Genomic DNA, 25,582 nt, shown 5'->3' on the forward strand with positions numbered 1-25,582 from the left:
ATGTTGGTGAGGAGAAATCACCGTTACGGCCACTGTCCAAATCCCCGCGTCGCCNCCCAGGCCAGGCCTTGAGCTAGGTGAAGAAGCCTCCCACCCCATCTCAGGCCTTGTGCTGGGTGCCGACGCCCCCGCCTCAGGCCAGGCCTTGAGCTAGGTGCAGAAGACCCCCACCCCATCTCAGGCCTTGTGCTGAGTGCAGAAGTCCCTCACCCCTCACCACACCTTGTGCTGGGTGCAGAAGCTCCTGCCCCAGGCCAGGCCTTGGGCTAGGTGCAGAAGACCCCCCCACCCATCTTAGGCCTTGTGCTGGGTGCAGAAGCCCCCCACCCCTTGCCATGCCCTGTGCTGGGTGCAGAAGCCCCCGCCCCAGGCTAGGCCTTGAACTAGGTGCAGAAGACCCCCCACCCCATCTTAGGCCCTGTGCTAGGTGCAGAAGCCCCTACCCCAGGCCAGGCCCTTGACCTAGGTGCAGAGGTCCCCCCACCCCTTGCCATGCCTTGTGCTGGGTGCAGAAGTCTCCTACCTCATCTTAGATCTTGTGCTGGGCACAGAAGCCCGCGCCCCATCCCAAGTCTTGCTCTCCCGTGCAGAAGAACCTCACCCACCCCAGGTCCTATGCTGGGTGCAGAAACCCCTAACCCCAGGCCTGAGCTAGGTATTGAAACCTCCAACCCACCCCAGGCCTGAGCTAGGTATTGAAACCTCCAACCCACCCCAGGCCCAGTATTAGATGCAGAACTCACGCCTTCAGCTTTGTGTTAGGTACAGGAGCCCTCGACCCCACTCCAGGACCTGTGTTAGCTTTAGCTTTACCTCTTAGAATCTGCAATGGCAATACGCTAACAGGAAAATCTTAGACTGCGGACCTTAGCACAATTTCCTTCAAAACGCCACTGATTATTCACCCCAGCTCTACTTTCTAGATGTTGTGCATCACTTGAACTTCATTAAACTGAGATTCCGATCTCCTACTTCAATTTTGCTCTGCCTTAAGAGGCACATCCTTGGTTCCAATTAAGCATTCGGGGGCATTTGCAAAGTATACTTTTTAGCACACTTAAGTTTTGGTTAAATTTCAAGTTCCCATTCACATCTTAATCATTTAGAAAGGGGGGCTTCCTTCATTAAAACTATTGGAACAAAATCCCTTGCATCTGATTCTTATTTAGAATATTATTTTGAAAATCTAGACCCTCACCATTAAGCCATTGTGATTAGAATTAGTCAAAAGTATACATAGAGTTTATATAAGAATTGCTGAAGTTTACCTGTGGAGTAATGTGATGTGCTTGTGTAAAGCATTGCAAACACTTTTTTTTTTTTTAAACCTAGAAGCAAAAATCACAAACATCATTGAAATCTGAAATATATAAATATTTGGCATTCTTAAGAAACTTAAAAAGTGTGAAACAACTTGAGTACTATAATAATAAAAGTAGATCCCCAGAAGACAAGTCAATCAAATGTGTTGTAATTTTTAGAAAGTAATGTGCACTCTGAAAATTATAGTTGCATAAGCTTGCACTTGACACATTCTTTATGATTTTTTAGCATTATCATAATTTTTTGGGGGGGGGGTCCCACTGGTAATGAACCCAGGTCCTTGCACTTTCTTAGGCTCTACCACTGAACTTCATCCCCAGCCCAACATTCATTATCAGAAAATTCTTGGAATGGTTAAATAATAACCTTGAAAAGTTTCCCACTCTGAATATTTGGACAAACCAATGATGGAGTTTCTTTAATGAAGCCTAAAATTTAATACTTTTATATGAACGAAGGAAATCTGTTCTCATCTGTTAGTGGACAAAGTAGCTTCAACATGTAGAATTGTATATTCTATATAATGAAGAAACCATATCACCAAATTTAGGGATCAAAATTATTTTGCAAGTAAAGAACTGTGATTCCAGATATTAGAAAGTATTTGAAAATTTAAAATAACTGATTTAGAGGTTAAAATGAAAACTTTAAAAGAATTCTTTATAAGGTGTGTGAACAGCTTAGTATTAGGAACTAAAGATTAATAGTAGTGATGTTTAGCCTATTGTTTTAAATTAGAACTAAGAAAATATTTTCTAGTTAGCTCCATTTTAACTTATGCAGTTGTTAAGCAAAAAGAGGTTTTTTTCCCCCTATACCTTTTGTCAAAGACAAAATAACTACATATAAAAACAGTGAACAAGAAGTCAGGAGAAGGTTTTATTTAGCTCTAGCTTTGCAACCACTTAGCTTTATGAACTTGAGCAGGCCTAATTTCTTAATTGATAAGATGGTTCTACCAGAAATTTTCAAGTTCTATAGATTAGTATTTCTCAGCCTTCCCTGGGAGTAATGATACTGCTTCCATTGATCTGGACCTCAGCCAGGATTTTAAGATTTTTGAAAAGCTGTCCAGGAAATTCTAATATGTGCCAAACTAAAAACTAGTGTATTAGGTCAACCAGTATTTCCCAACATTAGCTTGTCAGACTCATTTTGATCAAGAACAAAGATTTTGTCCTGCCCAAAGCAATAGAATCAATCTCTAGAGTAGGTTTGTGGTAATCTGTATTTCTAACAAGCATCTAAATGATTCTTAAGTAATTTGGGGGAAAATGAACTCATCTGTGGATTCCTCAAATATTCTGGGCTTCTGTATTTAACTATTTTATAATAGAAATTTCTGTGAATTAGGTGAAGGGTATATAAAATTTGGTTATATAGAGCTAGGTATTATCCCAAGGATTCTTTTGATAGTTTTGAAAATTTAAGGTATATTGCATGTGCAGAAAAAAAGCAAAATCTGATTATATTATGGATTTTATATACAAATTTGAGTATTATAATTTTCAGGAGAATTGAGATTCTAAATGTAAATGGAATTCATAGAATGCGATTTTCTCTCCTTTGATTACTTTCTTGTACATGTTTTATATGGTGAATGTTTTGCACAAGATTTATTTGCCAAAATGCATTCTACAATCATGTATAACTAATTAGAACAAATAAATTTCCCAATTTTGCTTGAACATAAAAAAAAGTTTTATTTTCCAAATGAGTAACTTTTAAAAAATATCCATTTGGTGTACTTTCCTTTAAATAATTTTATACCTGGAGTGAAAACATTGCAGTTTATGAAGTGCTATTACAATAACACATCCTGTGAATAAGCTGGTAGATATGTAGACTGTTAGTATTCTACATAAGCCTGGAGCCTAGTTTCTAAAGGTCTTTAGAAATAATAGAGATGGAGAGAAAGAAGATAGGGAAAGCCAAAGGGAGGTAATCCTTGACTCTTCATTTCAATTCTTCTCTTTCATTCACTTTTCCAGGGCACAGTCCTAGCAACCCTTTCAGCTAGATGTTGACCCAATTAAAACAATTCACAAACAACTCTTTTGTTAAATGGTGCTGAGGATTGAACCTAGGACATCATGTATTCTCCCACTAGTGCTCCACCACTAAGCTACACCTCTCAACCCTACAAACAACTCTTGAAGATTAAATGCTGAGTCCCTACTTTGCACACATTTCCACAAAAGTAGGAAAAGATAAATATAACTCAAGTAATTTTTAGGTTGTTTTGAAATATGCTAATGGTAAAAAGTTTTGCAGGGCCCAGACCAAGAAAAAGCTAATTTTAGCATGAACTGGTTTAAGATCTTGTGATTCCCATTCTTTCTTTTTTAGTTGTTGATGGACCTTTATTTTATTTATTTACATGTGGTGCTGAGAATTGAATCTAGTGCCTCAGGTATGCTAGGCAAGTGCTCTACCACTGAGATACAGCCCCAGCTGATTCCCACTCTTTTTTTTTAATATCTCTATTTTACATTTATGACGTGCTGGTGCCTTGTGCATGCTAGGCAAGTGCTCTACCACTGAGCTACAACCCCAGCCCCATGACTCCCATTCTTTAATTGATAGGAGGTATGGATAATACTTTCCTTTGGGAGACCATGTTGTTCTTTGCCCATATGAGCAGTTTCCCTACTTTTTCTTCCCATTCTGCTTTCCTTCCTTCTGTAACACACAAATAACAAAACTTCAACTAGTCAGGTTTATGGTTTATATGCCTTCCCAGCCCTGCAGATGGATTGAGGTCTTGAGACAACTGGAGAATCTGAGGAAATGAGGATGGAGATTATTATGCTCTCAACATTTGTGATGGGGCTTTCATTTCATCCTTGCATTAATTTGATAATTATAGTAGTATTATAATGTTCAGTGATTTGTCCAGGATCCCACAGATACAGCCCTGTAACAATCCAAGTATGTAAACTACTTGCACTGTTATTTTTTACTCTTTGTTAAATTTGCAAAGGGAAGTAATGGAATAGGTTCTGGCCTTTAATTCTTGAATAGTTTGGAATTTTAATGAGGCATATTTGAGGGAGCCCTCCATTTTGAATAAAATCTGGTTTTGATCCTGATCTTTTTTCTAACTTGGTTAGTATGCTCCTATTTTTCGTAATTTACTTTTCTCGTTTGTGAAATAGTTAGTTGAATTAGATCATCTCTAATTTTCCTTTTCACTTGAAAACTCAATTTAATTTTAAAAATTGAAGATGCCTTTTCTCAGGTTAGAATTCACTTTATACAACATCTGATACATAAATTAGTATGGTTAGTGGTGTAATTGCCTTTCCTAAGTAGGGATGAGTAGCCATTAGCTTATACATGATTCTCGAACCCACTTGATTTGACTGTTGTTGAAATTATCAAAGTGAGTTTCTCTTTAGCAGGTTCAGGTTTGATGTTAGAAAGCACTATGACTCACAAGAAGATATTTTCTTTTCCCCAACCCCTTTAAAAATTTTTTTTTTAGTTGTAGATGGACACAATACCTTTATTTTATTTGTTTTTATTTTTATGTGGTGTCAGGGATTAAACCCAGTGCCTCACACATGCTAGGCAAACGCTCTACCACTGAGCCACAACCCAGGCCCTTCCCCAACCTCTTTAAACATTATTTCATTCTTTTAAAAATATTATTCATTGGGCTGGGGATATAGCTCAGTTGGTAAAGTGCTTGCCTTGCATGCACAAGGCCCTGGATTCAATACCCAGCACCACAACAACAAAAAAAAATAATATATATATATATATGTATATATATATATATATATGTGTGTGTGTGTGTGTGTGTGTGTGTGTATATATATATATATATATATATATATATATATATAAACAAATTAACTTTTCTTTCAACAGACTTATAGAATTTCTACTCCGATAAGGATGGTATTAAACAGTGGTGAAATAAATTTGAGTACAGCATCATGAACCTGCTTTCTAGGATCTTACAATTTAGTCAGAGAAACAGACTGCTAACTACGTAGGGCACCAGTAGCATGCTAGAGGTGTGAGCTGAGAGTCATGGTGGTAGAGTTGAGGGCTTTGGTCATTGCAGAGTAGCTAGGTCTGGAGGATGAATAAAAGTATGGCCAAGTGGAGGTTTTAGTATGTATGAAAAGCACTGAGAAAGGATGTGGCTTGAAGTGGTAGTGTGTGGAGAATGTACCACTACTTTGGGAAACAAGAGGCCTGATGCTTTGGGACCAGGCCCATCCCTTTAAAAAAATCAAAGTTTTTTAAGCAGGAGAATTCCAGCTGCATATTTTTGGTATGTTACTCTGTGGTTTGGAGGAAGTGGTCTACAGGGAGGGGGAGATCAGTAGAAGGAAAACAAGTCAAGAGGCTTTTGGGGAACACACCAATAAGGAAAATAATCCTTACCATAAAGAGCTTATGTTTTCTTGAGAGGACAAAAAAACATATGTTTAGGTGGTGATTAAGCAGAAAAGGAGATCAAGTCCTGTAGGTATAAGTGGGATATTTCTATTTTCCTTGATTATTTTTTTAAATATTTTTTTTAGTTGTACTTGGACACAATGCTTTTACTTTATTTATTTATGTTTATGTGGTGCTGAGGATCGAACCCAGGGCCTCTCACCCGTGCTAGATGAGCGCTCTACTGCTGAGCCACAACCCCAGCCCCAAGGAGATATTTCTATTTTTCAGTAGGATGTTTGGAGAAACACTTACTGAAATAATATTTGAGCAAAATCCAAAATATGAGAGCAATACAGGGCCAGGATATAAGGGTAAAGAGCCTTCCAAATAAGGGAAGGGGTGGTAGAAAAAGCCTGGATCCAGGAATGATCCTGATGTGATTAGAGAAAAAAAAAAACAAAAACATGGGAACATGTTAGTAAAGGAGAATAAGCAAGGGGAGAGAAATAGAGATGATGTGTTGGGTACTGGGAGGTTGTAAGGCCTTGTAAGCCATCATAGGACTTTGGATTTTACCCAGATATGGAGCCCCTGGGGGACTGAACAGATGAGGGACAAGATCATGCAATGTACATGAGTAGTATTAAAGGTGACACATGATGGCTTAGGCCCGGGAGTAAAGATGGTTGGATTTGGGTATGGTTTGATTGGAGGTAGAACCCATAGGATTGCTGTTGGAAAGAATGAGCCACAGCTGTTGTAGAAGTCTAGAAATGAGTTGATGAAGACCTCATCAAAAGCATTGGCAATGAGGGAGCAGCCACAAGGAAGAATTCATGGGTGATTTCTTAGCATTGGTAGAATTAGAGATAATTAGCTGAGAGTTTTTAGCTGAGATGTTAGTTGAAATGAATGTGACCATCCAGGTAGGCATGTATCCTCAGTCATGGAGAAAAGGGTAGAAGGTTCTAGAAGCCAAAGGAGGAGAAAGTTTCAAGGAAGGAATGATCATATAGCAATAAAGGAAATTAAGGGTTAAAAATAAGTCACTGGATATAATTTATCTTAAGTGAGCCCCATTTTTATATTTGAATGTGAGGGCCCTGCAGGGTTTTCAAACTGATGGCCTTCCTCCGACTCAGAATGTATACACACCATTGTTTGCCTGACACAATGTTTTAAAATATTGGTGTTTGAATGCTTTTAAGGTTTGACTTGTGTTTTCTCCTCTCCACAGTTTTTTCACTCATATATACTCTGAAAACTCATCATCCAAAGTGTACATCTCTCATTTAAGTGACCTGCCTGACCACTGTAGGCATTTGAGTTTGTGATTCTTTGTGATGCATTAGCTTTCACCTGGACAAACTGCCTAGGAAAAGACCTCCCGTGGGTGGGTGACCTGGAGTTGACCAGGTCAAACCTTCAGTCCAGGGCTGCCAGCATATTTTGTGCATCAGTCAGCCTGTTGTCATGCAGCTAGTGGCCCTGTCTTAGTTTTTCAGATTCAGAAACTGATCAGCCTTAGGGCTGTTCATTTGGAAATGTTAAATGCATGCTCAAAGCTCACAGGTATTATTTTGCTTCATGTGAATTATTTAATCATCACAACAGGAAGAAGGGCCTGTTATTAGTCTCCCTTTTATACAGAAGAGGAAGCAGAATGAGGAAATAGATATGAAGGGACTGATAAATTCCCCAAGGTCACAAATATATCAGTAGGAACTAATTTCAGAGCCCACATTTATACCAATATACATTCCCATAACAAGAGAATTACACACAAGAATGCCAGGTGAATCATATGAAATGAGGACTATGTGTTTGCAATCAGAGAGTGTCTTTTCTCCATATAAAATGCTATTAGGAAAACCAGATTATCAAGAGTTGCCTAATTAGCAAGAGTATGGGATTAGAACAAAAGAGTCAGTTATAAATGATGGAAAGTTTAAATGGCATCAGACTCTGATACAAAGTCACATTCTCATCTCCAGAATGTACCTGTTAAGCAGTTATTTGCATCTCTTTGTCTTACAGGGCATCTCTTCTCCTGGGTAGTGCTTATGGGGGCATTGCTCACTTTGTCATTACGGTTCTCTTTCATTGTTTCCATTTCTGGTAAATACAATTCCCTGCATTGCATGTTAATATTTTAACTTTAGTTGTGGTCTTTGATTTGATCCTGTGTACCTAATTTCCTAATATCTGTTATGGCTTATCTTTTTTTTTGGTTTTATGGTTGACTTCTTGAGGACATTCTTAGTCCCAATACTTCCTGGGGGTGGTTGGGTTCTGGGAGGTATTATTGGAACGCTGATGTCAACCAGTGTAGTCACTAAATGATTTTAACAATTGTAGCAGGTTATTATTACTTTTGACAAATAATCATTTTATGTGTTTCACTTGTTTTAATGTGAGTTCTGTCTTTGTATAACTGTTTTAATACTTAAGCCTGAGTATATCATATCCACATTTTTTTTTTGGTACCTGGCATTGAACACAGGGGCTCTTAACCACTAAGCCACATCCCCATTCCTTTTTATTTTTTATTTTGAGACAGGATCTCACTGAGTTGCTGACACTGGCTTTGAACTTGTGATCCTCCTGCCTCAGCCTCCGGAGCCACTGGGATTTAGAGGCATGCATCACTGTACCTGATTCATACCCACATTGTTAAGCGGAAAATAAATGAACAGATCAAGTCCCAAGTAGTTTTTAAAGAGCCATAAGTTTATTATTAAAAGTATTACATAAAACTACATAATAGTCAATCACAACCTGTTCATACAGTTGGTGCAAAAATAAAGAACCTAGGGCTGGGATTGCGGTTCAGTGGTAGAGCACTCGCCTGGCATGTGTGAGGCCCTGGGTTCAATCCTCAGCACCACATAAAAATAAATAAAAAATAAAGGTATCGTGTCTGACTACAACTAAAAAAAAATATTAAAAATATAAAGAACCTAGATTTGGAACTCTCATGATACACAATATAGTACATATATCACAATTTATAATTCACATACTTCACTTGGTACATATAGGCAGAGCAGCTATTAATATCTTCATTTTATAGTTTAGGTAACAGACTCTGAGACTAAACAACTTGTATGAGATGACTGAGCAGCTTGATGAGAACCACAACCTCTTTGTGGCATTTCCCTAACTTTTCCTACTACTTCAAAATGGTAGTTACTCTGGTATCAGATACTAGATTGGGATATTGGACACTTGTTAATGTGTCCAGTTTTTTTTTTATATTAATGAATCATAATTCATCCTAGGTTATTATAAATTGATGTCACATCACAATTTTGCCTAAATCACAGTAAAATATGCACTTTTCTAAATTAAAATAGTCAAAATTAAATTTATAAAGAATGTTAATTATCTTCACATTATATTTTTAAGAGAATGTGAAGTCAGTTAAATCTAGCTAACTTACATCTGCAAGTTCTTAGCTTAGACAACAGGAATTCTAGCGTGTACAAATTTTAGCCTTTTAAGGGAATTCATTAAAAATACATAAAGAACTAACACCTCTTTTGCTTGAGTTTTCCCTGCTTACTGGCGATTGACAATAAAATGTTGCTGGATTCCTGATGTGTGGGGGGTTGAGTTCTTTATAACCTTTGCTGTTAGACCTATAAAGGTGATTGTGGGTTGATTTCTGCATTCTTGAAATAAATAACATTCTGTTTGAAAATTATATTTTGTATAAATACATCAAAATGGAAGTGAATAACTCATTAACATAAGAAGTACCTACATATTTGGCAGTACATATATTGTACCATATATCCCCCCCTCTTTTTTTTTAATGCCAAATGGCCAGGTGTGAAAACCAACAGATGCTGAAAGCTGGAGCTAAAGTCAGTATGCTCATCACAGAGAAAACTTTTGGCATATGTGAATAAATATGAATTGTTGTCCCAGAAGTTCTTATCATTTATTTTTGGAAATTTTGTTAGTCTCGTTTTATTTTTACTTATTTATTTTTTGTGGTACTGGAGGTTGAACCTGGCAATTCACTCAGTTATATTGAGCTATATCCCTAACCTCTTTTATTTTATTTTGTCTTGCTAAGTTACCCAGGCTGGCCTCAAACTTGAGATCCTCCTGCTTCAGCCTTCCAGTGACTGGGATTATAGGCATGTACAACCAGACCTAGCAGTCTCATTTTAAAAGTAGGAAATTATAGTACAATAACAATAATTTCTTAGTGTTGCCAATTGCTAGATTGTTCTTGTGATTGTTTTAATGCACATGATAGATATTAAATAGAAGGTCTGTTTTATTTCCAACAAAATCATTGGAAGAACCTTTTTCCTGTAACATCTTTGTGTGTGTGTGTGTGTGTGTGTGTGTAATATCTGGAAAGGATTATGTGATACATAACTTTCAAGGTTCTCTCCTTACAGAATTTTGATGTGGTAAAGTTAACATTGCTTTTAATTCATCCAAAAAACGTGAAGAGTCCTGAAGTATAAGGTTTTTTGGTTTATTTGGTTTTGGGTTTTTTTTTTAATTAATGGGATAAAATAATTTAAAGATAGTTTTTAGAAGTGTTATGAAAAGTAACATACCAGACAATTGAACAAATTAGAATTATGATAATATCTATTATTATTCATTTTTCATAAAAATTTTATAATCACTTGTTAACTAATAAAGGATATACTTCCTGAAATCATTAGCTAACTCAATTTTACTGCACTCTTTTTATTTGCCTATTTAAAAAATTAATTTCCTTTTTACACAAAATCATTGTGACATTTTCCTTTTGCATTAATGTATATTTATGCTTCATCTAATTAATGAAATTTCAGCCTATAAAGCACACAAAGAGATTTTCATTTCAAGTTGTGCCTAAACATCGTAATTTTAAAAATGAATACTGATTGTAAATCTAAATGACATGAATTTTTCATATTTGATATAATGGTACCATATGATTAGGCAATCCCTGATTATGTGACATTCTGGCATAAGAGAAATGACTTAGACCAAGGCAGATTTGGAGAAGATCACTTTAGCTGAATACTTGGGCCAAAGTCTAATTTGGAATATGGGAGTCTTTCAGTGTAGCTTCTGAACAGTGCATAGCATGATATGATGTACTAGAAGTGCCTGGAGGAACAGACTAACTTTGCCTACCCTGCTTCCTTTCTGCTTTTACCTGTTCTAGATACTTTTTCACTGTTATTTTCCAAAGGAAAAAATGAGAAATTACTCCATAGAATCCCTGCTGCTTGGATTTATAGCCTTTCCCATTTCCATTTTATGAAAGTACCTGCAGTCTAGTATACATGTTCTATTCAGACTTTTAGATTTCTGATAAAACGTAAGAGGAAAAGAAACTTCAGCTGAGGGTTGTCTCTAGGAACTATGCTAGGGGATTACCTAAATTGATTTTGCTTAATCCTTCAATCATTTTACGATGGTAAAGACAATTGATGAATCTCATTCTGTAGAGAAGACTGGATAGGAGAGGAGTAGGATAATTTGTCAGGTTTTTATAGGTAGTATATGATTGGGAAGTAGAATTTAAACACAATGATTTTAGAGTTTTTTAATCATCTATCTCACTTTGATTTTTTAAAAGCAGTGTTTTGCTTAACACTTCTATTTTAATTTCCAGGTTCAGGTGACCTCATTTTGCCAGAATCCTGGGTGCTCCTTAGTTGAGAGAGTTTTTTGTTTTTTGTTTGGATCTTCTTTAACTGTAGGTGGAAATTGCTATTCTGGCAACACTTAACCTCACTCTATTCTATTCTTTCTCATGGATGTTGGTGCTTAGCTTTTTTGTTTGTTTGTTTTAATTGAATTGCAAGTCCTAGAATTAATAACATAACAGTTTTTATTTCTTCCAGCATTCTTCTTTTTTGGCTTCTTCTGACTTATATGGAGGCAGATTTTACATAGTGAGCTGTTACTTAATCTGTATCAACTTTTCATCAACTTCTCTGGGACCCAGAAATGAAATAAGGAGACCCATTTTCCACTTTTGTATGGTTTGATTTTTTAAAAAATTTTGGTACTTGGGATTAAACCCAAGGGCACTTTACAACTGAATTACATATTCAATCCTTTTTTAATTTTTTTATTTTGAGACAGGGTCTTGCTAAGTTGCTGAGGCTGCCCTTGAATTTGTGACCCTCCTGCTTCAGCCTCCTGAGTTGCTGGGATTACAGGTGTGCACCACTGCTCCTTGTCTCTTTTTACGTCTTTAAAAAAGTGTTTGCTAAAAGGTTTGGACTAATGTTCTTTGAGCACTTGAAAAAAAAAGTGTTCAATAAAAAGAAAACTCTATAGCATCTTAGAAGTCCAAATCCCTTGTCAACTGGTCTACTCTGGAGGCTGCCTAATAAACCCTAATAATTCTGGAGGAATTAAAGCAATTTATGTTTATTTTATGATCCAGTGACATTAGCCTTGTCTCAGTTCCTGTGGTATGTCATGCTTTCTTCACAGAACTATCTCACAGAAGTTTCCTCTGTGTGCAGAGGTCTTTCTCCCTGTGCCCATCACTCAGGTTAATGCCTCATTTCAGTTCATCCCTGCTTCCTCAGGGAAAGCATTCCAGACTTTTCTGACAGGTGGCTTCCCCCTGCTGCAGTGCTCTGAGGGCACCGTTTCCTCCTTCATATACTTGTATGATTATTAATTTTGTATTTATTTGTGTGATTCTTTGATTGCTCTTTCCCATCACTAGATTAAAAATTTTATGAGAGAAGAAACCATGTCTCTTTGTTGTTGTGTTGTATGTCATTTATCATTGTCTCCCTACTGAGAAGGTGGTGAATAAATACATGTTAAATGAAAAAAATGGCTTTTTTGTTTTATTTTTTTTAAAGCTGGAGAGGTAAAATTCTTCTATACATACAGTTTTTAGAATTGCTAGTCCAGATGTTGTAGATTTTGTCCCTGGACTAAGAACATCAGACGGTTGTATGCTTAGACAGTTTTACTTTGTTTTCTCGTATTGTTTCTTCTTAATTGAATCTTGGCAGTCTGTCCTTGGCTCAAATTGGGATATGTTGTGAGCATTATCATATCAAGTATACAGTATATAGTAACTTTTCAGGTAATATTTATGAGGACTCAGAAATTTCTTTGTTATTTCAAGAAAAAAAATGTTACTCTTGGAGTAAATGTTCTCTTTTCTTGGAGGCACTGTTGTCTTATGCCTGTCTTTCTGAAGCTCAGAGCCATATCTGTAGTTTGCATTTAAAAATTAGGGTTTCTGGGTTCACTTATCTCAGCCATAGCCTCATCTTAATTTTTAGAATTTTAACTGTGATTTATTTACATGTTTTATAGTTTCTTTAATGAAAGACTATTAATACCTTTCTAGGAATAATGCAAATGCCATCAGATCTTAAAAAAACAAAAGCCATATTAATGGTGCTTGCTGGGCAAGAAATGAATTCAGTGTGTCTCTTCATACTGGGCACTAGAAATTTTTCCCTTTGATCGTTTTTCTGCTCATGTCGTGAAAGCACAGGCATTGCTTCAAGAGATCTGAACTAGGATATGAGTATCAGGCACACCTTGGGACACACATGCTGGAAACCCTTCATCCTGTAGATACAGAACAAGGAAGTTGTGTGTTCACTGCTGTGCAGGATCTAACTGAAGGCCTTGCACTTAGCCTGACTGGATATCAGAGCCCCTTTATTTTCCTTCATTTACAAAATAAATGTAGCAAGATCCCAGCTTCTCAGCAAGACCCCCCCCCTTTATATATACATATATGCATATAATATATATGTATATATAAAAATATATAATAAGTTTGCTTGGATCTTGCTAAATTGCTGAGGCTGGCCTCAAACTTTTGATCCTCCTGTCTTATCCTCCTGAATCACTGGGATTACAGGCATGTGCCATGCATCTGGCTTGACAAATTTTCAAGTTATATGACCTCAATCCAGGGTCAGTATTCTTTGAGACACTCCTAGGGAAGCATGTTCTCCTGAAAGCCTTGAGAAGGAAATACATAAACTGCTGTATTATGTTGGTACAGAGAGTTAATGTAACAAGTTATTGTGTAAGTTAGGTTTTGATGAAACAAATATGAGTAAATAAATATGTTACTGATTTAAGAAATAAAGATTAGGAAGGCCACATATAGTTTAAAAAACAAAAGAGTTATTACTTGTAACAGAAGTAAGAATTCTCACTGGGCATGGTGGCACAAGCCTATAATCCCAGGAGAGGCTGAGGCAATAGAACAGCAATTTGAAAACCAGCCTCAGCAACTTAGTGAGGTCCTGAGCAACTTGGTGAGACCCTGTCTCAAAATAAAATATATAAGCCAAGTGCGGTGGCATGTGCTTGTAATCCCAGCAGCTCAGGAGGCCGAGACAGGAGACTCTTGGGTTCGAAGCCAGCCTCAGCAACGGTGAGATGCTAAGCAACTCAGTGAGACCCTGTCTCTAATAAAATACAATCCCGGAGTTCAATCCCTGGCACCAAAGTAAATAAATAAATAAAATATATAAAAAGGCAGAGCGCTGGGGATGTGGCTCAGTGGTTAAGCACCCCTGGATTCAAATCCCAGTACAAAACAAAACAAAACAAAAAAAAAAGGAAGAAAGAATTCTCAGTTATCTCTAGGGTAGAGATATCTTACATAAAATTAAGTGATTTTTGCAAAGGTTGTTATAGGACTGTGGAGGGTTACACCCTGTCTCAAAATGAAAAATTAAAAAAGGGCTGGGGATGTGTCTCATTGGTTAAGTGCCTCTGAGTTCAATCCCTAGTACCAAATATAGATAAATAAAAACAAAGAGCTGAGGATGTAGTTCAGTGGTAGAATGCCTTGAGTGTGATCCCTAGGACTGAAAAACAGTATGCTGTGTGTATGTATGTATGTATGTATGAATAATATTGCTCATATTTTTGTATTAAGTCTCATTCCTGAAGGAATCTATATTTGAGTTGAGATGTGAGGCTTTGACAGATTCTGAGATTGGCTTGAAGAGTAAAACCAATCAAGTAAAAATTATATTAACTGTAGATAGTCAAAAAGGTAAAATTTCTGCTAGCTATAAATATATTTCAGAGGGTGTAAGAATATAGTGGATAAAAGATAAAGTTGTAGATGCTCCTCAGATTGTTCCTGTGGTAATTTGTAAAAAGAAGCTATTTCTGAAGCTATAAAGGATAACTGAGTTAAGTAAGATAAGCCATCTAGGATGTAAATATCCAAGGTCCAGTTTGGGGATAAACATAAAATCTCAAAAATTCATGTTAAGTTGTTGTCATGGCCTCACTATGACCAGATAATGTTTTCCTTGAAGGAAAATATGTAGTTTGGAGATGTAGGCTAGGGAGGGAGTTTAGGATTTACGAGGACCATTCATTTTTTTAAAATTATTATTAGTTGTTCAAAACATTACATAGCTCTTGACATATCATATTTCATACATTTGATTCAAGTGGGTTATGAACTCCCATTTTTACCCTGTATACAGATTGCAGAATCACATTGTTTATACATCCACGTTTTTTTTTTTAAAGAGGGGGGAAGAGAGAGAGAGAATTTTTTAATATTTTTTTAGTTATTGGCGGACACAACATCTTTGTTTGTATGTGGTGCTGAGGATCGAACCCAGGCCGCACGCATGCCAGGCGAGCGCGCTACCGCTTGAGCCACATCCCCAGCCCCTACATCCACGTTTTTACATACTGCCATACTAGTGTCTGTTGTATTCTGCTGCCTTTTCATAAACTGCATATGTTGAGAGAAGACAGAGTAGGCATGGGAAAAGTCTTAGCTGAGCTAGTTATCCTTCAAGCATGTTGACTGGTTGAACCAGTAGGATTCCGACACTTGTTACATGGACAATAGAGGCACAGCCTGCCTAGTGTCAGCTGCCCGAGTCTCTTTTCCCACAAGACAACACCAAACCTGAAGGAGTCAGATGATCAGCAGCATGTGTGGTGGGCACTCTGTTGTTGAGGAGCTGTTTCCATACTAAAGCTAAACACTTTTCTTAGCCTGTTTCCTTACTAAAGCTAAACACTTATCCTGCAGCTGTGGTAAATCTCAGACCTCATTGGAAGCCAGGAGTGTGGATGAGAAACTGCCTCCCAGCAGCCTCCCACAAAATAGGGAGGTGGGCGAGGTACAGCCTGGTAGTAGAATCATGCCATATCTGGAGGTCAGAGGCAGTCTGCCCAGGTTTAAGCCAGCCTGTGCTGAGCCTGACCTGTGTGACCTCTGTGGAGCTCATACAGTGCTGCAAGGCACTAGCATAAAGCCATTTTCTACCTTATCACCGTGGTGAGAGAGAAATGACAGCATAAATCAGTACAAAAGCATGGAAGAAAAGTGTCCCAAGTGGTGGTTTCAAGCATCTGGAAAGCCATGTTTTTCTGTTTTTAGGATAAGCATTTTGTTGTATTATGTTGTCTGCTTCTGGAGAAATCCTGACACAGGCACAAATTGTGGATATTGTGGTGATATGTCAGCCTGTCTCAGGAAGTTCATATTTGTAAGTAATGTCTTGTAATGGCATCCATCAGGAGTATGTGTAGTCTCTTACTGAGGCTTTTGCATTTCTTCCAGAAGACTCAGTTTCTGATCTGTAGCTTGTAAAAGGAGCCTTTAGGCAATCGTAAAGAAAAGGCAGAAACATAAGACTAAATGGTTCAGGTTAATTTATCTCAATAGCCAGCAATACCCAGAACGGTGAAAACTAGAATACCCCTGTTGAGACATATCAATTTATAAGGCTTTAGTGAGTAATTACCTTCAGAATAAGAACATGTGAATGGTGAGGATACTGACCAATTTCAGAGTCTTTTACTTATACCATTGCATATTATGGTTTTCTCTAATGTCTTCAATCTAGAATATAAGTCTAGAGAAAAAAAATATTTTTTAAACTTCATTGAGATACAATTCACCCTTTAAACTATGTAATCCATTGGTTTCTAGTATATCTGGGGTTATGCAATCATTACCACTATCTAATTTTAGAACATTTTCATCACTTCCACAAAGAAACCCAGATCTGTTGATAATCAATTCCCATTCTTCCCTCTAGTCTACCTGGCAACCTCTAATCTACTTTCTGTCTCTGTGGATTTGACTTAGAGATAAACTCTTTGAAAGGTAATTTTGTGTACTAACTGGATAGTTATTTACTGGTGTCTGGTACATGAACATGAATATGCCACTTTCCTGAAAAGAATATAATCACTCTTTTTAAAAAATATTTATTTTTTAGTTATAGGTGGACACAATGTCTTTATTTTACTTTATGTGGTGCTGAGGATCGAACCCAGTACCTCACCCATGCTAGGGGAGCACTCTACCTCTGAGCCACAAACCCCAGTTCTATAATCACTCTTATTTCCATGTTAATAAGAAGTCCCATATTATATTTGACCTGGGAACTTCTCTTTTTGATTTATTAAGTTTTTAAAAACTATCTAGGTTTAGTAAACAAAATAGTGTTGAGCTCATTCAAAATCTAGAGAATGCTAAGCATTTCTTGATTCTCTTATTCTCTTGTTTTATCTCAAAATCACAGGTTGGTATCTGACAAATTACTAGTTGCTCAATAGTAAAGAAAGCTTTATTTTATTTTGATGATGGCTGGAATTAGAATCCAACTTTCCTTCCACTAAGTCTTCTCTTTCCGTTATGTTACGCATACTTTCATATGTGCTCCAAACTTACTTTTTAAAGCTTGTAGAAGCAGTTCATAGACACGTGAATCATTGTTCTTTATTTCATCTTTCTATCTAATTTTTGTATTGAAACAGAAATTCATGTTTATATCTGTTCTTGTATGAATGCTAAAATGATAAATAGGCTATGGGAGAAGATAGAAAAAAGTTTAAAACTTGTAGTGTTTTATCCTAGTAAAAAATATGAAAAGCTCATATTTCACATTGATGTAAAGTAGGTCATAAATTTGCATGTAGCATTTCAGCTTGAGTACTTGATGTTTTTAAATAGCTCTAGTCAAAATGCTAAATATGAATTTCTGATTTCTAGGTGTAAGGTTGTTTTTTTTTTAATTACTTTAAGGAGCTCAAGTTGGAGGATAGAGGTAGTAAAAGAAATGATCAACACCCATAGATATTTTTTGTCATTTATATTTAAATTTTTGTGGTATAACATAGCAAAGTGAATGATTTTTAAATGTACTACTGTATTAATATTCACAAATTATACATACTTATACATGTAGTAATCACAACACAGATCAATGTACAAAATATTTCAACACCCCAGAAATCAGTACTGCTTTCTTTTTTCTTTTGTTTTGTTTGTTTTTTTTTTCTGGCCAGCTATATATCCCCAAGAGGCAGTTGTTACTCTGGCTTCTATCACTGCGATGAGTTTTGTCTGTTCTTGAAGTGCATACAGATGGACTTAGTAAAGTCTTATGTCTGGCCTTTTTCACCCATTATTTCTCTGAGACTCATCCATATTATTTTGTGTAGTTAATTTTTTACCCATATTATTTTATTATATAAATAAAGCACAATTTATATATTTATTCACCTGCTGATGGAGATTTGGGTTATTTAAAATTATTTGCTATTATTAGTAAAGCTGCTGAAACCATTCTTATAATTGTCTTTTGGTGATTATATGCACTGATTTTCTTGGGCCATAAAGTTTTAGAGTTTTATAAAAGTTCAGAACATTTTTATTAAACAGAATGCCAAGCCTGCTTCACAAGAAATTTTCAAGTCCATCTTGATTTTTTAATAGAAACTGGGAAAAATTATAACATTTACTTAAGGGTGGAATTATGTACTTGTTCTAGAATGCAAAAGTAATGGATATTATACATTCAGTCATTCAGTAAACAGAAGGGGTACCATGCTAGATGGTAGGGCTGCATATGTACCCCACATTTACCAACCAATAAACAAGGCATTTGAACATAATGTGCAGAGTGCAGGGATAAGAGAAATGGAGGGTTATTAGGGGGTGCTTAGAATGGAGTATTTCACCTAAACCTGGGTGATAAGGAGGTATCTTAGCGGAAATAACATCTAAACTGTAAGCTGGGTCCTAAGTATTCTGTTAGTATTAGCCAGGTGACCAGATATGGGTGGATACTGAGATGAGCAGGGTAGTGAGTTTTTAGACAAAGTTTAAGGCTTGGGGACTTGAGGAATGGAAAGTAACTGGATAAGCAGAAACTCAGTTATAAAAAGGAGATTCAATATCCTCAGTCCAGAAAGGAACCAGTGAAGATTCTTTTTATTATACAAAACTTAAACAGATAAAGAATAGTAAAATGAATCCTCATAGACACACCCCACAGTTATCAGCTCTTGATCTGTCTTATTGAGTCTACTTATTCTATTCCCAAATTTGAGGTATTATTGAAGATGTTTAGCTGAAGAGTGACATGACCAATTTTGCATTTTAGAAATTACATGTTTCAAGTAATTTTAAATTATCTTTAAAATGTACACACCATAGTTTGGGTATTTCTCATTTGCTTCCAGTTATACAAAGACCAGCATGTACTATTTGTAGTTTGTAGCTTTTCAAACTGTAGTGTATGGAAGCATGAGTAAGTGTTAAAATTGTTTTATGTATTCATCTTCCAATTATATCAGTTGGTTTATTTGCATTTAAAATAATAAACATTTTGTCTTCTATTAACTATAAAAATTTCATAATCAACATGAAAAGTCAGTTTCTAAGATTCAACTTCCAAAATAGCAAAGATACTAGTATTTGGAAAGTGGAATTAAATGTAAAATTTTACTGTGAATATTTTTTACAGATTTATTGTCTCTTTTAATATATGCATTAAGATTTACTGGATTATTTTTTAAGTCTTCAAGATAATTCAAAAGAGGAATTAATAATTCTTCTTTTGTAGCTTGGTTTTATTACTTATTATGTATTAAATTTGCTTGCTTATTGAAGTTTACTTTGTTAAGAAATATCCATTGAATTTATTTTAAAATATCGAATTTAATTTACTTTAAAGCTATTCTGCTGCATATGGGTCACTAAGTTAAAAATACTTTCTTGTATTTAGAGTGTTTCCTCAAGTATTTTATTTTAGCTTTTTTTTTTTTTTGCCTCTTGAAGGTATTGTAGTAGATGGTAACTATTGTAATACTTTGGGATAGTACTGTATTCATTGTTCATTCATTATTTTGGGGAGAGTCAGTGATCTTAATCTAAATTAGAGTTTGGCAGACTTTGGCTATTGGGAATGGTTCTTATATTTCTCAAGTTTTTTTTTTTTTTTTTTTAAAAGAAGAAGATGAGGGCTGGGTATATAGCTCAGTTGGTAGAGTTACTTCCCTCTCATGCACAAGGCCCTGGGTTCAATCCAGCACCAAAAAAAAAAAAAAAAAAAANAAAAAAAAAAAAAAAAAAAAAAAAAAGAAGACAGTGAATTTGCAACAGAAAATATATGGCTTGCAAATATAAAAATATTTACTCTCAGGCCCTTGATGGAACATGACTTTCAGTCCATTATCAAAATGAATATATCTTAAATTCTTGACACATGCTTTTTTTTTCTTTTGAAAATATTTCTATAAGATTTATTTTAGAACTGACATTTGAAAATTAAATTTTCATTGTCTTGTATAGAGAAGATGATGAATTAGAAGATGGTGAAATAGATGATGCAGGATTTGAAGAAACACAAGAGCATGAAGCAAAAGAGGATGAAAAACAGAAAAATGAGAAATCCTACAGAAAATCAAGAAAAAAACACAAGAAAGAAAGAGAGAAGAAGAAATCCAAAAGGAGAAAACGTGAGAAACATAAGGTTAGTTGTACACACTGTTCTTTTGACAATTTTTAATAAAATATAATATACTGAAAATTAGAAAATATAATCCATTGTCTATTTTCTTTGTAAAATATATGGATTATATATTTTTATTTAATTGAGTAACACATTTTCTAAGCATAAATATTTTATGAATTATTTTAGAGATTCAAAAAATAATCAAGGTAGTGCTAGGGTTGTGGCCAGTGGTAGAGCACTTGCCTAGCACATGTGAGGCCCTGGGTTTAATCCTAAGTACCACATTAAAAAAATAAATAAATAAAGGTTAAATTAAAAAAAAAAAAGGTAAATCTAACCCCCGCTTAATTCAGATTAAAATATAATCTCTTCTGGATGAGTGATTGTAGGCAAGGATAATAGAAGGTTAAGAAAATAAAATTTTATGCTCTGCAAATGTGGATTAGCAGCACTGGCATTGTCTGTCTGTTCATTCGTTCGTGTGGATTATCCATGTGTATTATTCCGTGCTTACTGTGGAAGCCTGTTATATGCCAGGGTTAGAGTGGTGATTCAAACTGTTTGCTTTTATAGAAAAATGGTAAGGAGAAAGGTGATAAATAAATGAAAAACAAGTGCTATCAAGAAAACAATAACTTGCTTGATGGAAAATAATGTGAGTTTGGACTGGGAAGAAGGGATCCTATCCTGGCAGCAGTGGTGGGGTAGTTTTAAAAACTCCCTGAATTTCCCCCATTGCAATTAGTAAAACAAAACTAAAAACTCATTGGCAAAATAAAATAACAAGTTATCCCCACAAACCTCAAAAATACAAATAGCCAAACCATACAGACAGCAATAAGACCAGTATAGAGTCAGCAACTGTGTGAAACAGAGCAGAGAGAAGGTCAAGGAACTCCCAGGAAACAAACTGCCATCTCAAGTGGAGGGGTCCCTGCTCAACACTGGAATCTCATGGATCTGTATGAGAGCAGCAACAGAAAAACATTCAGGGCTTTGTGATTCTAGTTCACACTTGAATATCAGGTGACGACAGAAAATTGGATGGTGCTGAAGTGGGCCTAATTAATTCCTCATACTAATCAACCAAATCCCTTTCCTAGAACAGAGCCTCACACTGAGAAGGCAACTGTTGAGAGTAGAATCTAAATTGAGTCACAAACACACCAGGGCCAAAGAAGGAAATGATGGGGAAGGAGATGGAAGAAGCATGTCTCAGAGGACACTTGATTGTGTTCTTAATACTTTGCATTGACAACAGAAGAGGCAGCCCCAAAGGCTTGACTCTAGGGAATCTTTCTTGGCTCATCCCATGCATTCTTTTACATGAGAATCAAGACAGGACTCTGGTCATATTCCAGAGAAATTGTTACAAGAAAAATGAGAGAATAATGTTCCTTTGGAAAAGAAAGAATGCCGACAAGCATACAAAACCATTTAATCCAATATTTCAGAATGTTAAAAAATTAGGAAAATAATATGAACTATGACTAAACAAAAAAATAGAATTGGAAAAAAGAATTCCTTGGCCATTCAAGCAAAACAACAACAACAACAACAAAACAACAACAACAATAACACAAAACCCCAAGGCCATTATTAAAGAAAGAAAATAAGAATCTATATATAGACGTTTTTAAAAATTTGTCAATCCATTTATCTTCTGTTGGATTGACAAATTTAAATAAGGTAATAAAATGCAAGCTGGGGATTTTATATCCAGTTAGAATACTGCCCTTCAAATGTACAGTTCTCGGACAGAGTGTATGTGCAAGAACTCAGGAAATATTGTTGCCATGCAAATCTGCTAGAAAACAAATTCAGATAACCGAAATCACTTGGGGATGGGTAGGATCAGCCTACTACATGCACACAAATATTTATCTGTGAAACCAAGAATAAATGATGACTATAAAAGGGGCAGAATTTAGTGTATTAGAACATTATGACTGTAATTAGCAGCACTGGCATTGTCCATCTGTTTATTCATTTATTCATTCCTAAAGAATGGAAAAACTGAAGAATATGTAGTAATCAGTATAAAATTGTTGTCATCTTATAGTTATTAACTATAATTATCAGAATAAAAATTATAGCATTGGGCTGGGGATGTGGCTCAAGCGGTAGCACGCTCGCCTGGCATTCATGCGGCCCAGGTTCGATCCTCAGCACCACATACAAACAAAGATGTTGTGTTCGCTGAAAATTTTAAAAAATAAATATTAAAATTCTCTCTCTCTCTTTCTCTCTCTCTCTCTCTAAAAAAAAATTATAGCATTAAGTGTTCATAGCAATAAAAATGAAGAAACAAAAAGATCAGCTAAGTTCCCAAGTTGAAAAACAATAAAGGGAAAATAAAACAGAAAGTACTAAAGTTACAAACAGAACTTTATGAGTTAGAATGAAAAAATAATAGGTCTTAAAAAAAGACAAAACATATGTCATTGGCCAAACTGGTCAAGAAAAAAAGGAAAAGAAAAATTAGATAAAAATAAAGTTAGATAAAAAGAGGAAATTAAAACTATAAGAAATTTATTTGTATAATTTTATGAAAATAAACCAAGATGAAATGGATAATTTTCTAGAAAAATATACCTTACAAAGTTGATTTCAGAGAGTCAAAAAGTCTAATGGACTTTTTTGAAGAATTTAGTTCATAATCTCTCCTACTAAGAAATATAAGGGCCAAATATTTTCAAGAAAGGATTTTTTTTCCCAAACCTTCAAAGATCCTATAATCTCTTGCCATAGGGTCTTGCCAAAAACTGCTTCAACACCCTCAGGATGATAGCTGGTTTTCCCCAGAGCCATTGAAACAAGAGTGAGAGAGAAGAAGAGAGAATACCTGAGATCAAACCTACAGTCTTTTTATAACCTAATACGAGAAGTGATATACCATCACTTTTTGACATGTTATATTTTTTTAGAACTGAGTTACTAAAACTAGCCCATAATCAAGGGGAGAGGAATTAATCCCTACTTTTTGAATGGAGGAGTATTAAAGAATTTGTGGATTATAAAACTATCACCCAAGAATAAATAAGAAAACATGAGAAAGAAGACTATGTGGGGTGATCCTAACATATTAAAGCATAACAAAGCCCTTGTTATTGAATAATTTGCCCGATATTGGTGCATGGAGAAAGATAGGCCAATGGACGAAAAAGAAAACTCAGAAATGGACCTAATACACGTGCAAATGTCATATATGACAGAGGAGCACCTCAAACTAGCATAAAAAGATGGATTTGGGGGTAGGGGATGTAGCTCGGGGTACAGCATTTGCTTAGTATGTATAAGGCCCTGGTTCAACCCCCAGCACTTTAAATAAATAGGCAGATACCTTAGATAGTCAGAGAGACAGAAAGAAAAATAATGAATTTTAAAATAAGTAGTGCTGCGAGAATTAGGTAATGATATGAACATAAAAGCAGAATCAGTTCTTAACATTAGGATAAACTCCAGGTAGATCAAATATTTAAATGTTAAAAAATAGTAGTTATGTAAGTGATAGAATAAAGCATAGTTGTAGATCTTATAATACCTGGGAGTGAAGGGTGAAGAAATTTTCTTAACTATGATCCAAGGTCATAGAACATTAAGGAATAAATTAGCTTTCCTACATAAAAAATGTAAAAAAAATAAAGACTTGGTGGGGGGTACCAGGAATTCAACTCAGAGGCACTCAACTACTGAGCCACATCCCCAGCCACATTTTGTATTTAGAGACAGGGTCTCACTGTGTTGCCGAGGCTGGCTTTGAACTTGAGATCCTTCTGCTCCAGACTCCCAAGCCACTGGGATAACAGGCATGCACCACCGCACCAGGCTAAGAAGAAAGACTTTACTGTGCCTTTTCAATTAAGAGTCTGTACTCTTTTCTGCCCCTTAGTCTAAGACCTGAGGCCCAGAAGAACCTTAAAATTTCAGGGACAAAAAGCACAAATTCCATGTGGCGTAAAGAGGATCCATTTCTACTGAATTCACAAATCCTACCTGTTGGTTCAAAGTATACACCACATTTTTTTTGATCTTGCATAAGAAAGCAACGACAGTTATACCACTGTTAATATAGAGAGTGCAATCTGGCAATCCATCTTGCTAGAAAATCTATAACTTTTGTTAGACGCATACTAGGAAATTGTACCAGTATGCTTTTTTTGTTTGCAGTCTAGGACTCCACTATTGGCTGCTGTGGAAGAGTATTTTTTTCTTTCCTTTGTTGGGGTTAGACAAGCTAGAAGGTTACACAAGGTTACTAGAAGGTTACACAAGGTTACTAGAAGGTCACACAAGCTCAGGGTAGGAAGGCAGAGAAGACTATCCTGATGTCAGTGCCTCTTCCTCAGGGGACACTCTTGCTAGTCCCTGGTCTCTTTACCTTTGGTCAACTTAATAAACTTCCTCCCTATAAGATTTGTTTGTTTATTTGTCTTAAATTTTCAACTAGTCTGAACTAGACAGGTAGTACATAAAAAATTGTTGGCTAATGTTATGGTAAAAACTTTGATGAAAGAAGAAGGAAAATGCATAATTCTGACTTGATTGTATTTGGTGAGATTAGGGGGACAGATTATAAACATAAAACAATTATCAGCCAGATATGGTGGTGCACACAATATAATCCCAGTAATTTGGGAGGCTGAGGCAAGTTTGAGCCTTGACAATTTAGACCCTATTTCAAAGTGAAAAATATAAAGGGCTAGAGATATAGCTCAGTGGTAGAGCACCCTTGTGTTCAATGCCCATTATCACAAAAAACAAATCAAACAGTGTATAATGTGCTAACTCCCATGGCATAGAGATATAGGGAAGACATCTGGCATTGTGCTAATCGTTTGGTTCAGAACGTGCGCCTGCACACGAGCATGCACTACAATAAGAAAAGGAAGACAGTAATAAGAATTGGAGTTGATGTAAAAAAATGAGATTTCAAAGGAAGAGAAAGGAGAAAATAATTCCAATGATGAGGAAGAACTAGCCAGACCAGATTTTGCAGGAGCATTTTATATATGAAGGAACCCTCGAGAAGAGCTAGATTAAGATATGTTCTCATTGTAAAGGAGGCAGAACTTAAGGAGGTAGATAAATTTTGA

General features: G+C 35.9%; 1 protein-coding gene across 1 annotated transcript in view; it reads left to right on the top strand.

Moving 5' to 3' along the window:
* Zc3h6 (zinc finger CCCH-type containing 6) overlaps positions 1–25,582 on the top strand; it is a 58,174-nt gene continuing 32,592 nt past the window's right edge. The window contains exons 1-2 of the mRNA XM_015499763.2: positions 1–65; positions 20,324–20,504. Coding sequence (XP_015355249.2) covers positions 1–65; positions 20,324–20,504 — 246 coding nt within the window. The remainder of the gene's footprint in view (positions 66–20,323; positions 20,505–25,582) is intronic.

The sequence above is a fragment of the Marmota marmota genome, unplaced genomic scaffold, assembly GCF_001458135.2.
Source record: "Marmota marmota marmota unplaced genomic scaffold, marMar, whole genome shotgun sequence".
Classification (NCBI taxonomy): Eukaryota; Metazoa; Chordata; class Mammalia; order Rodentia; family Sciuridae; genus Marmota; species Marmota marmota.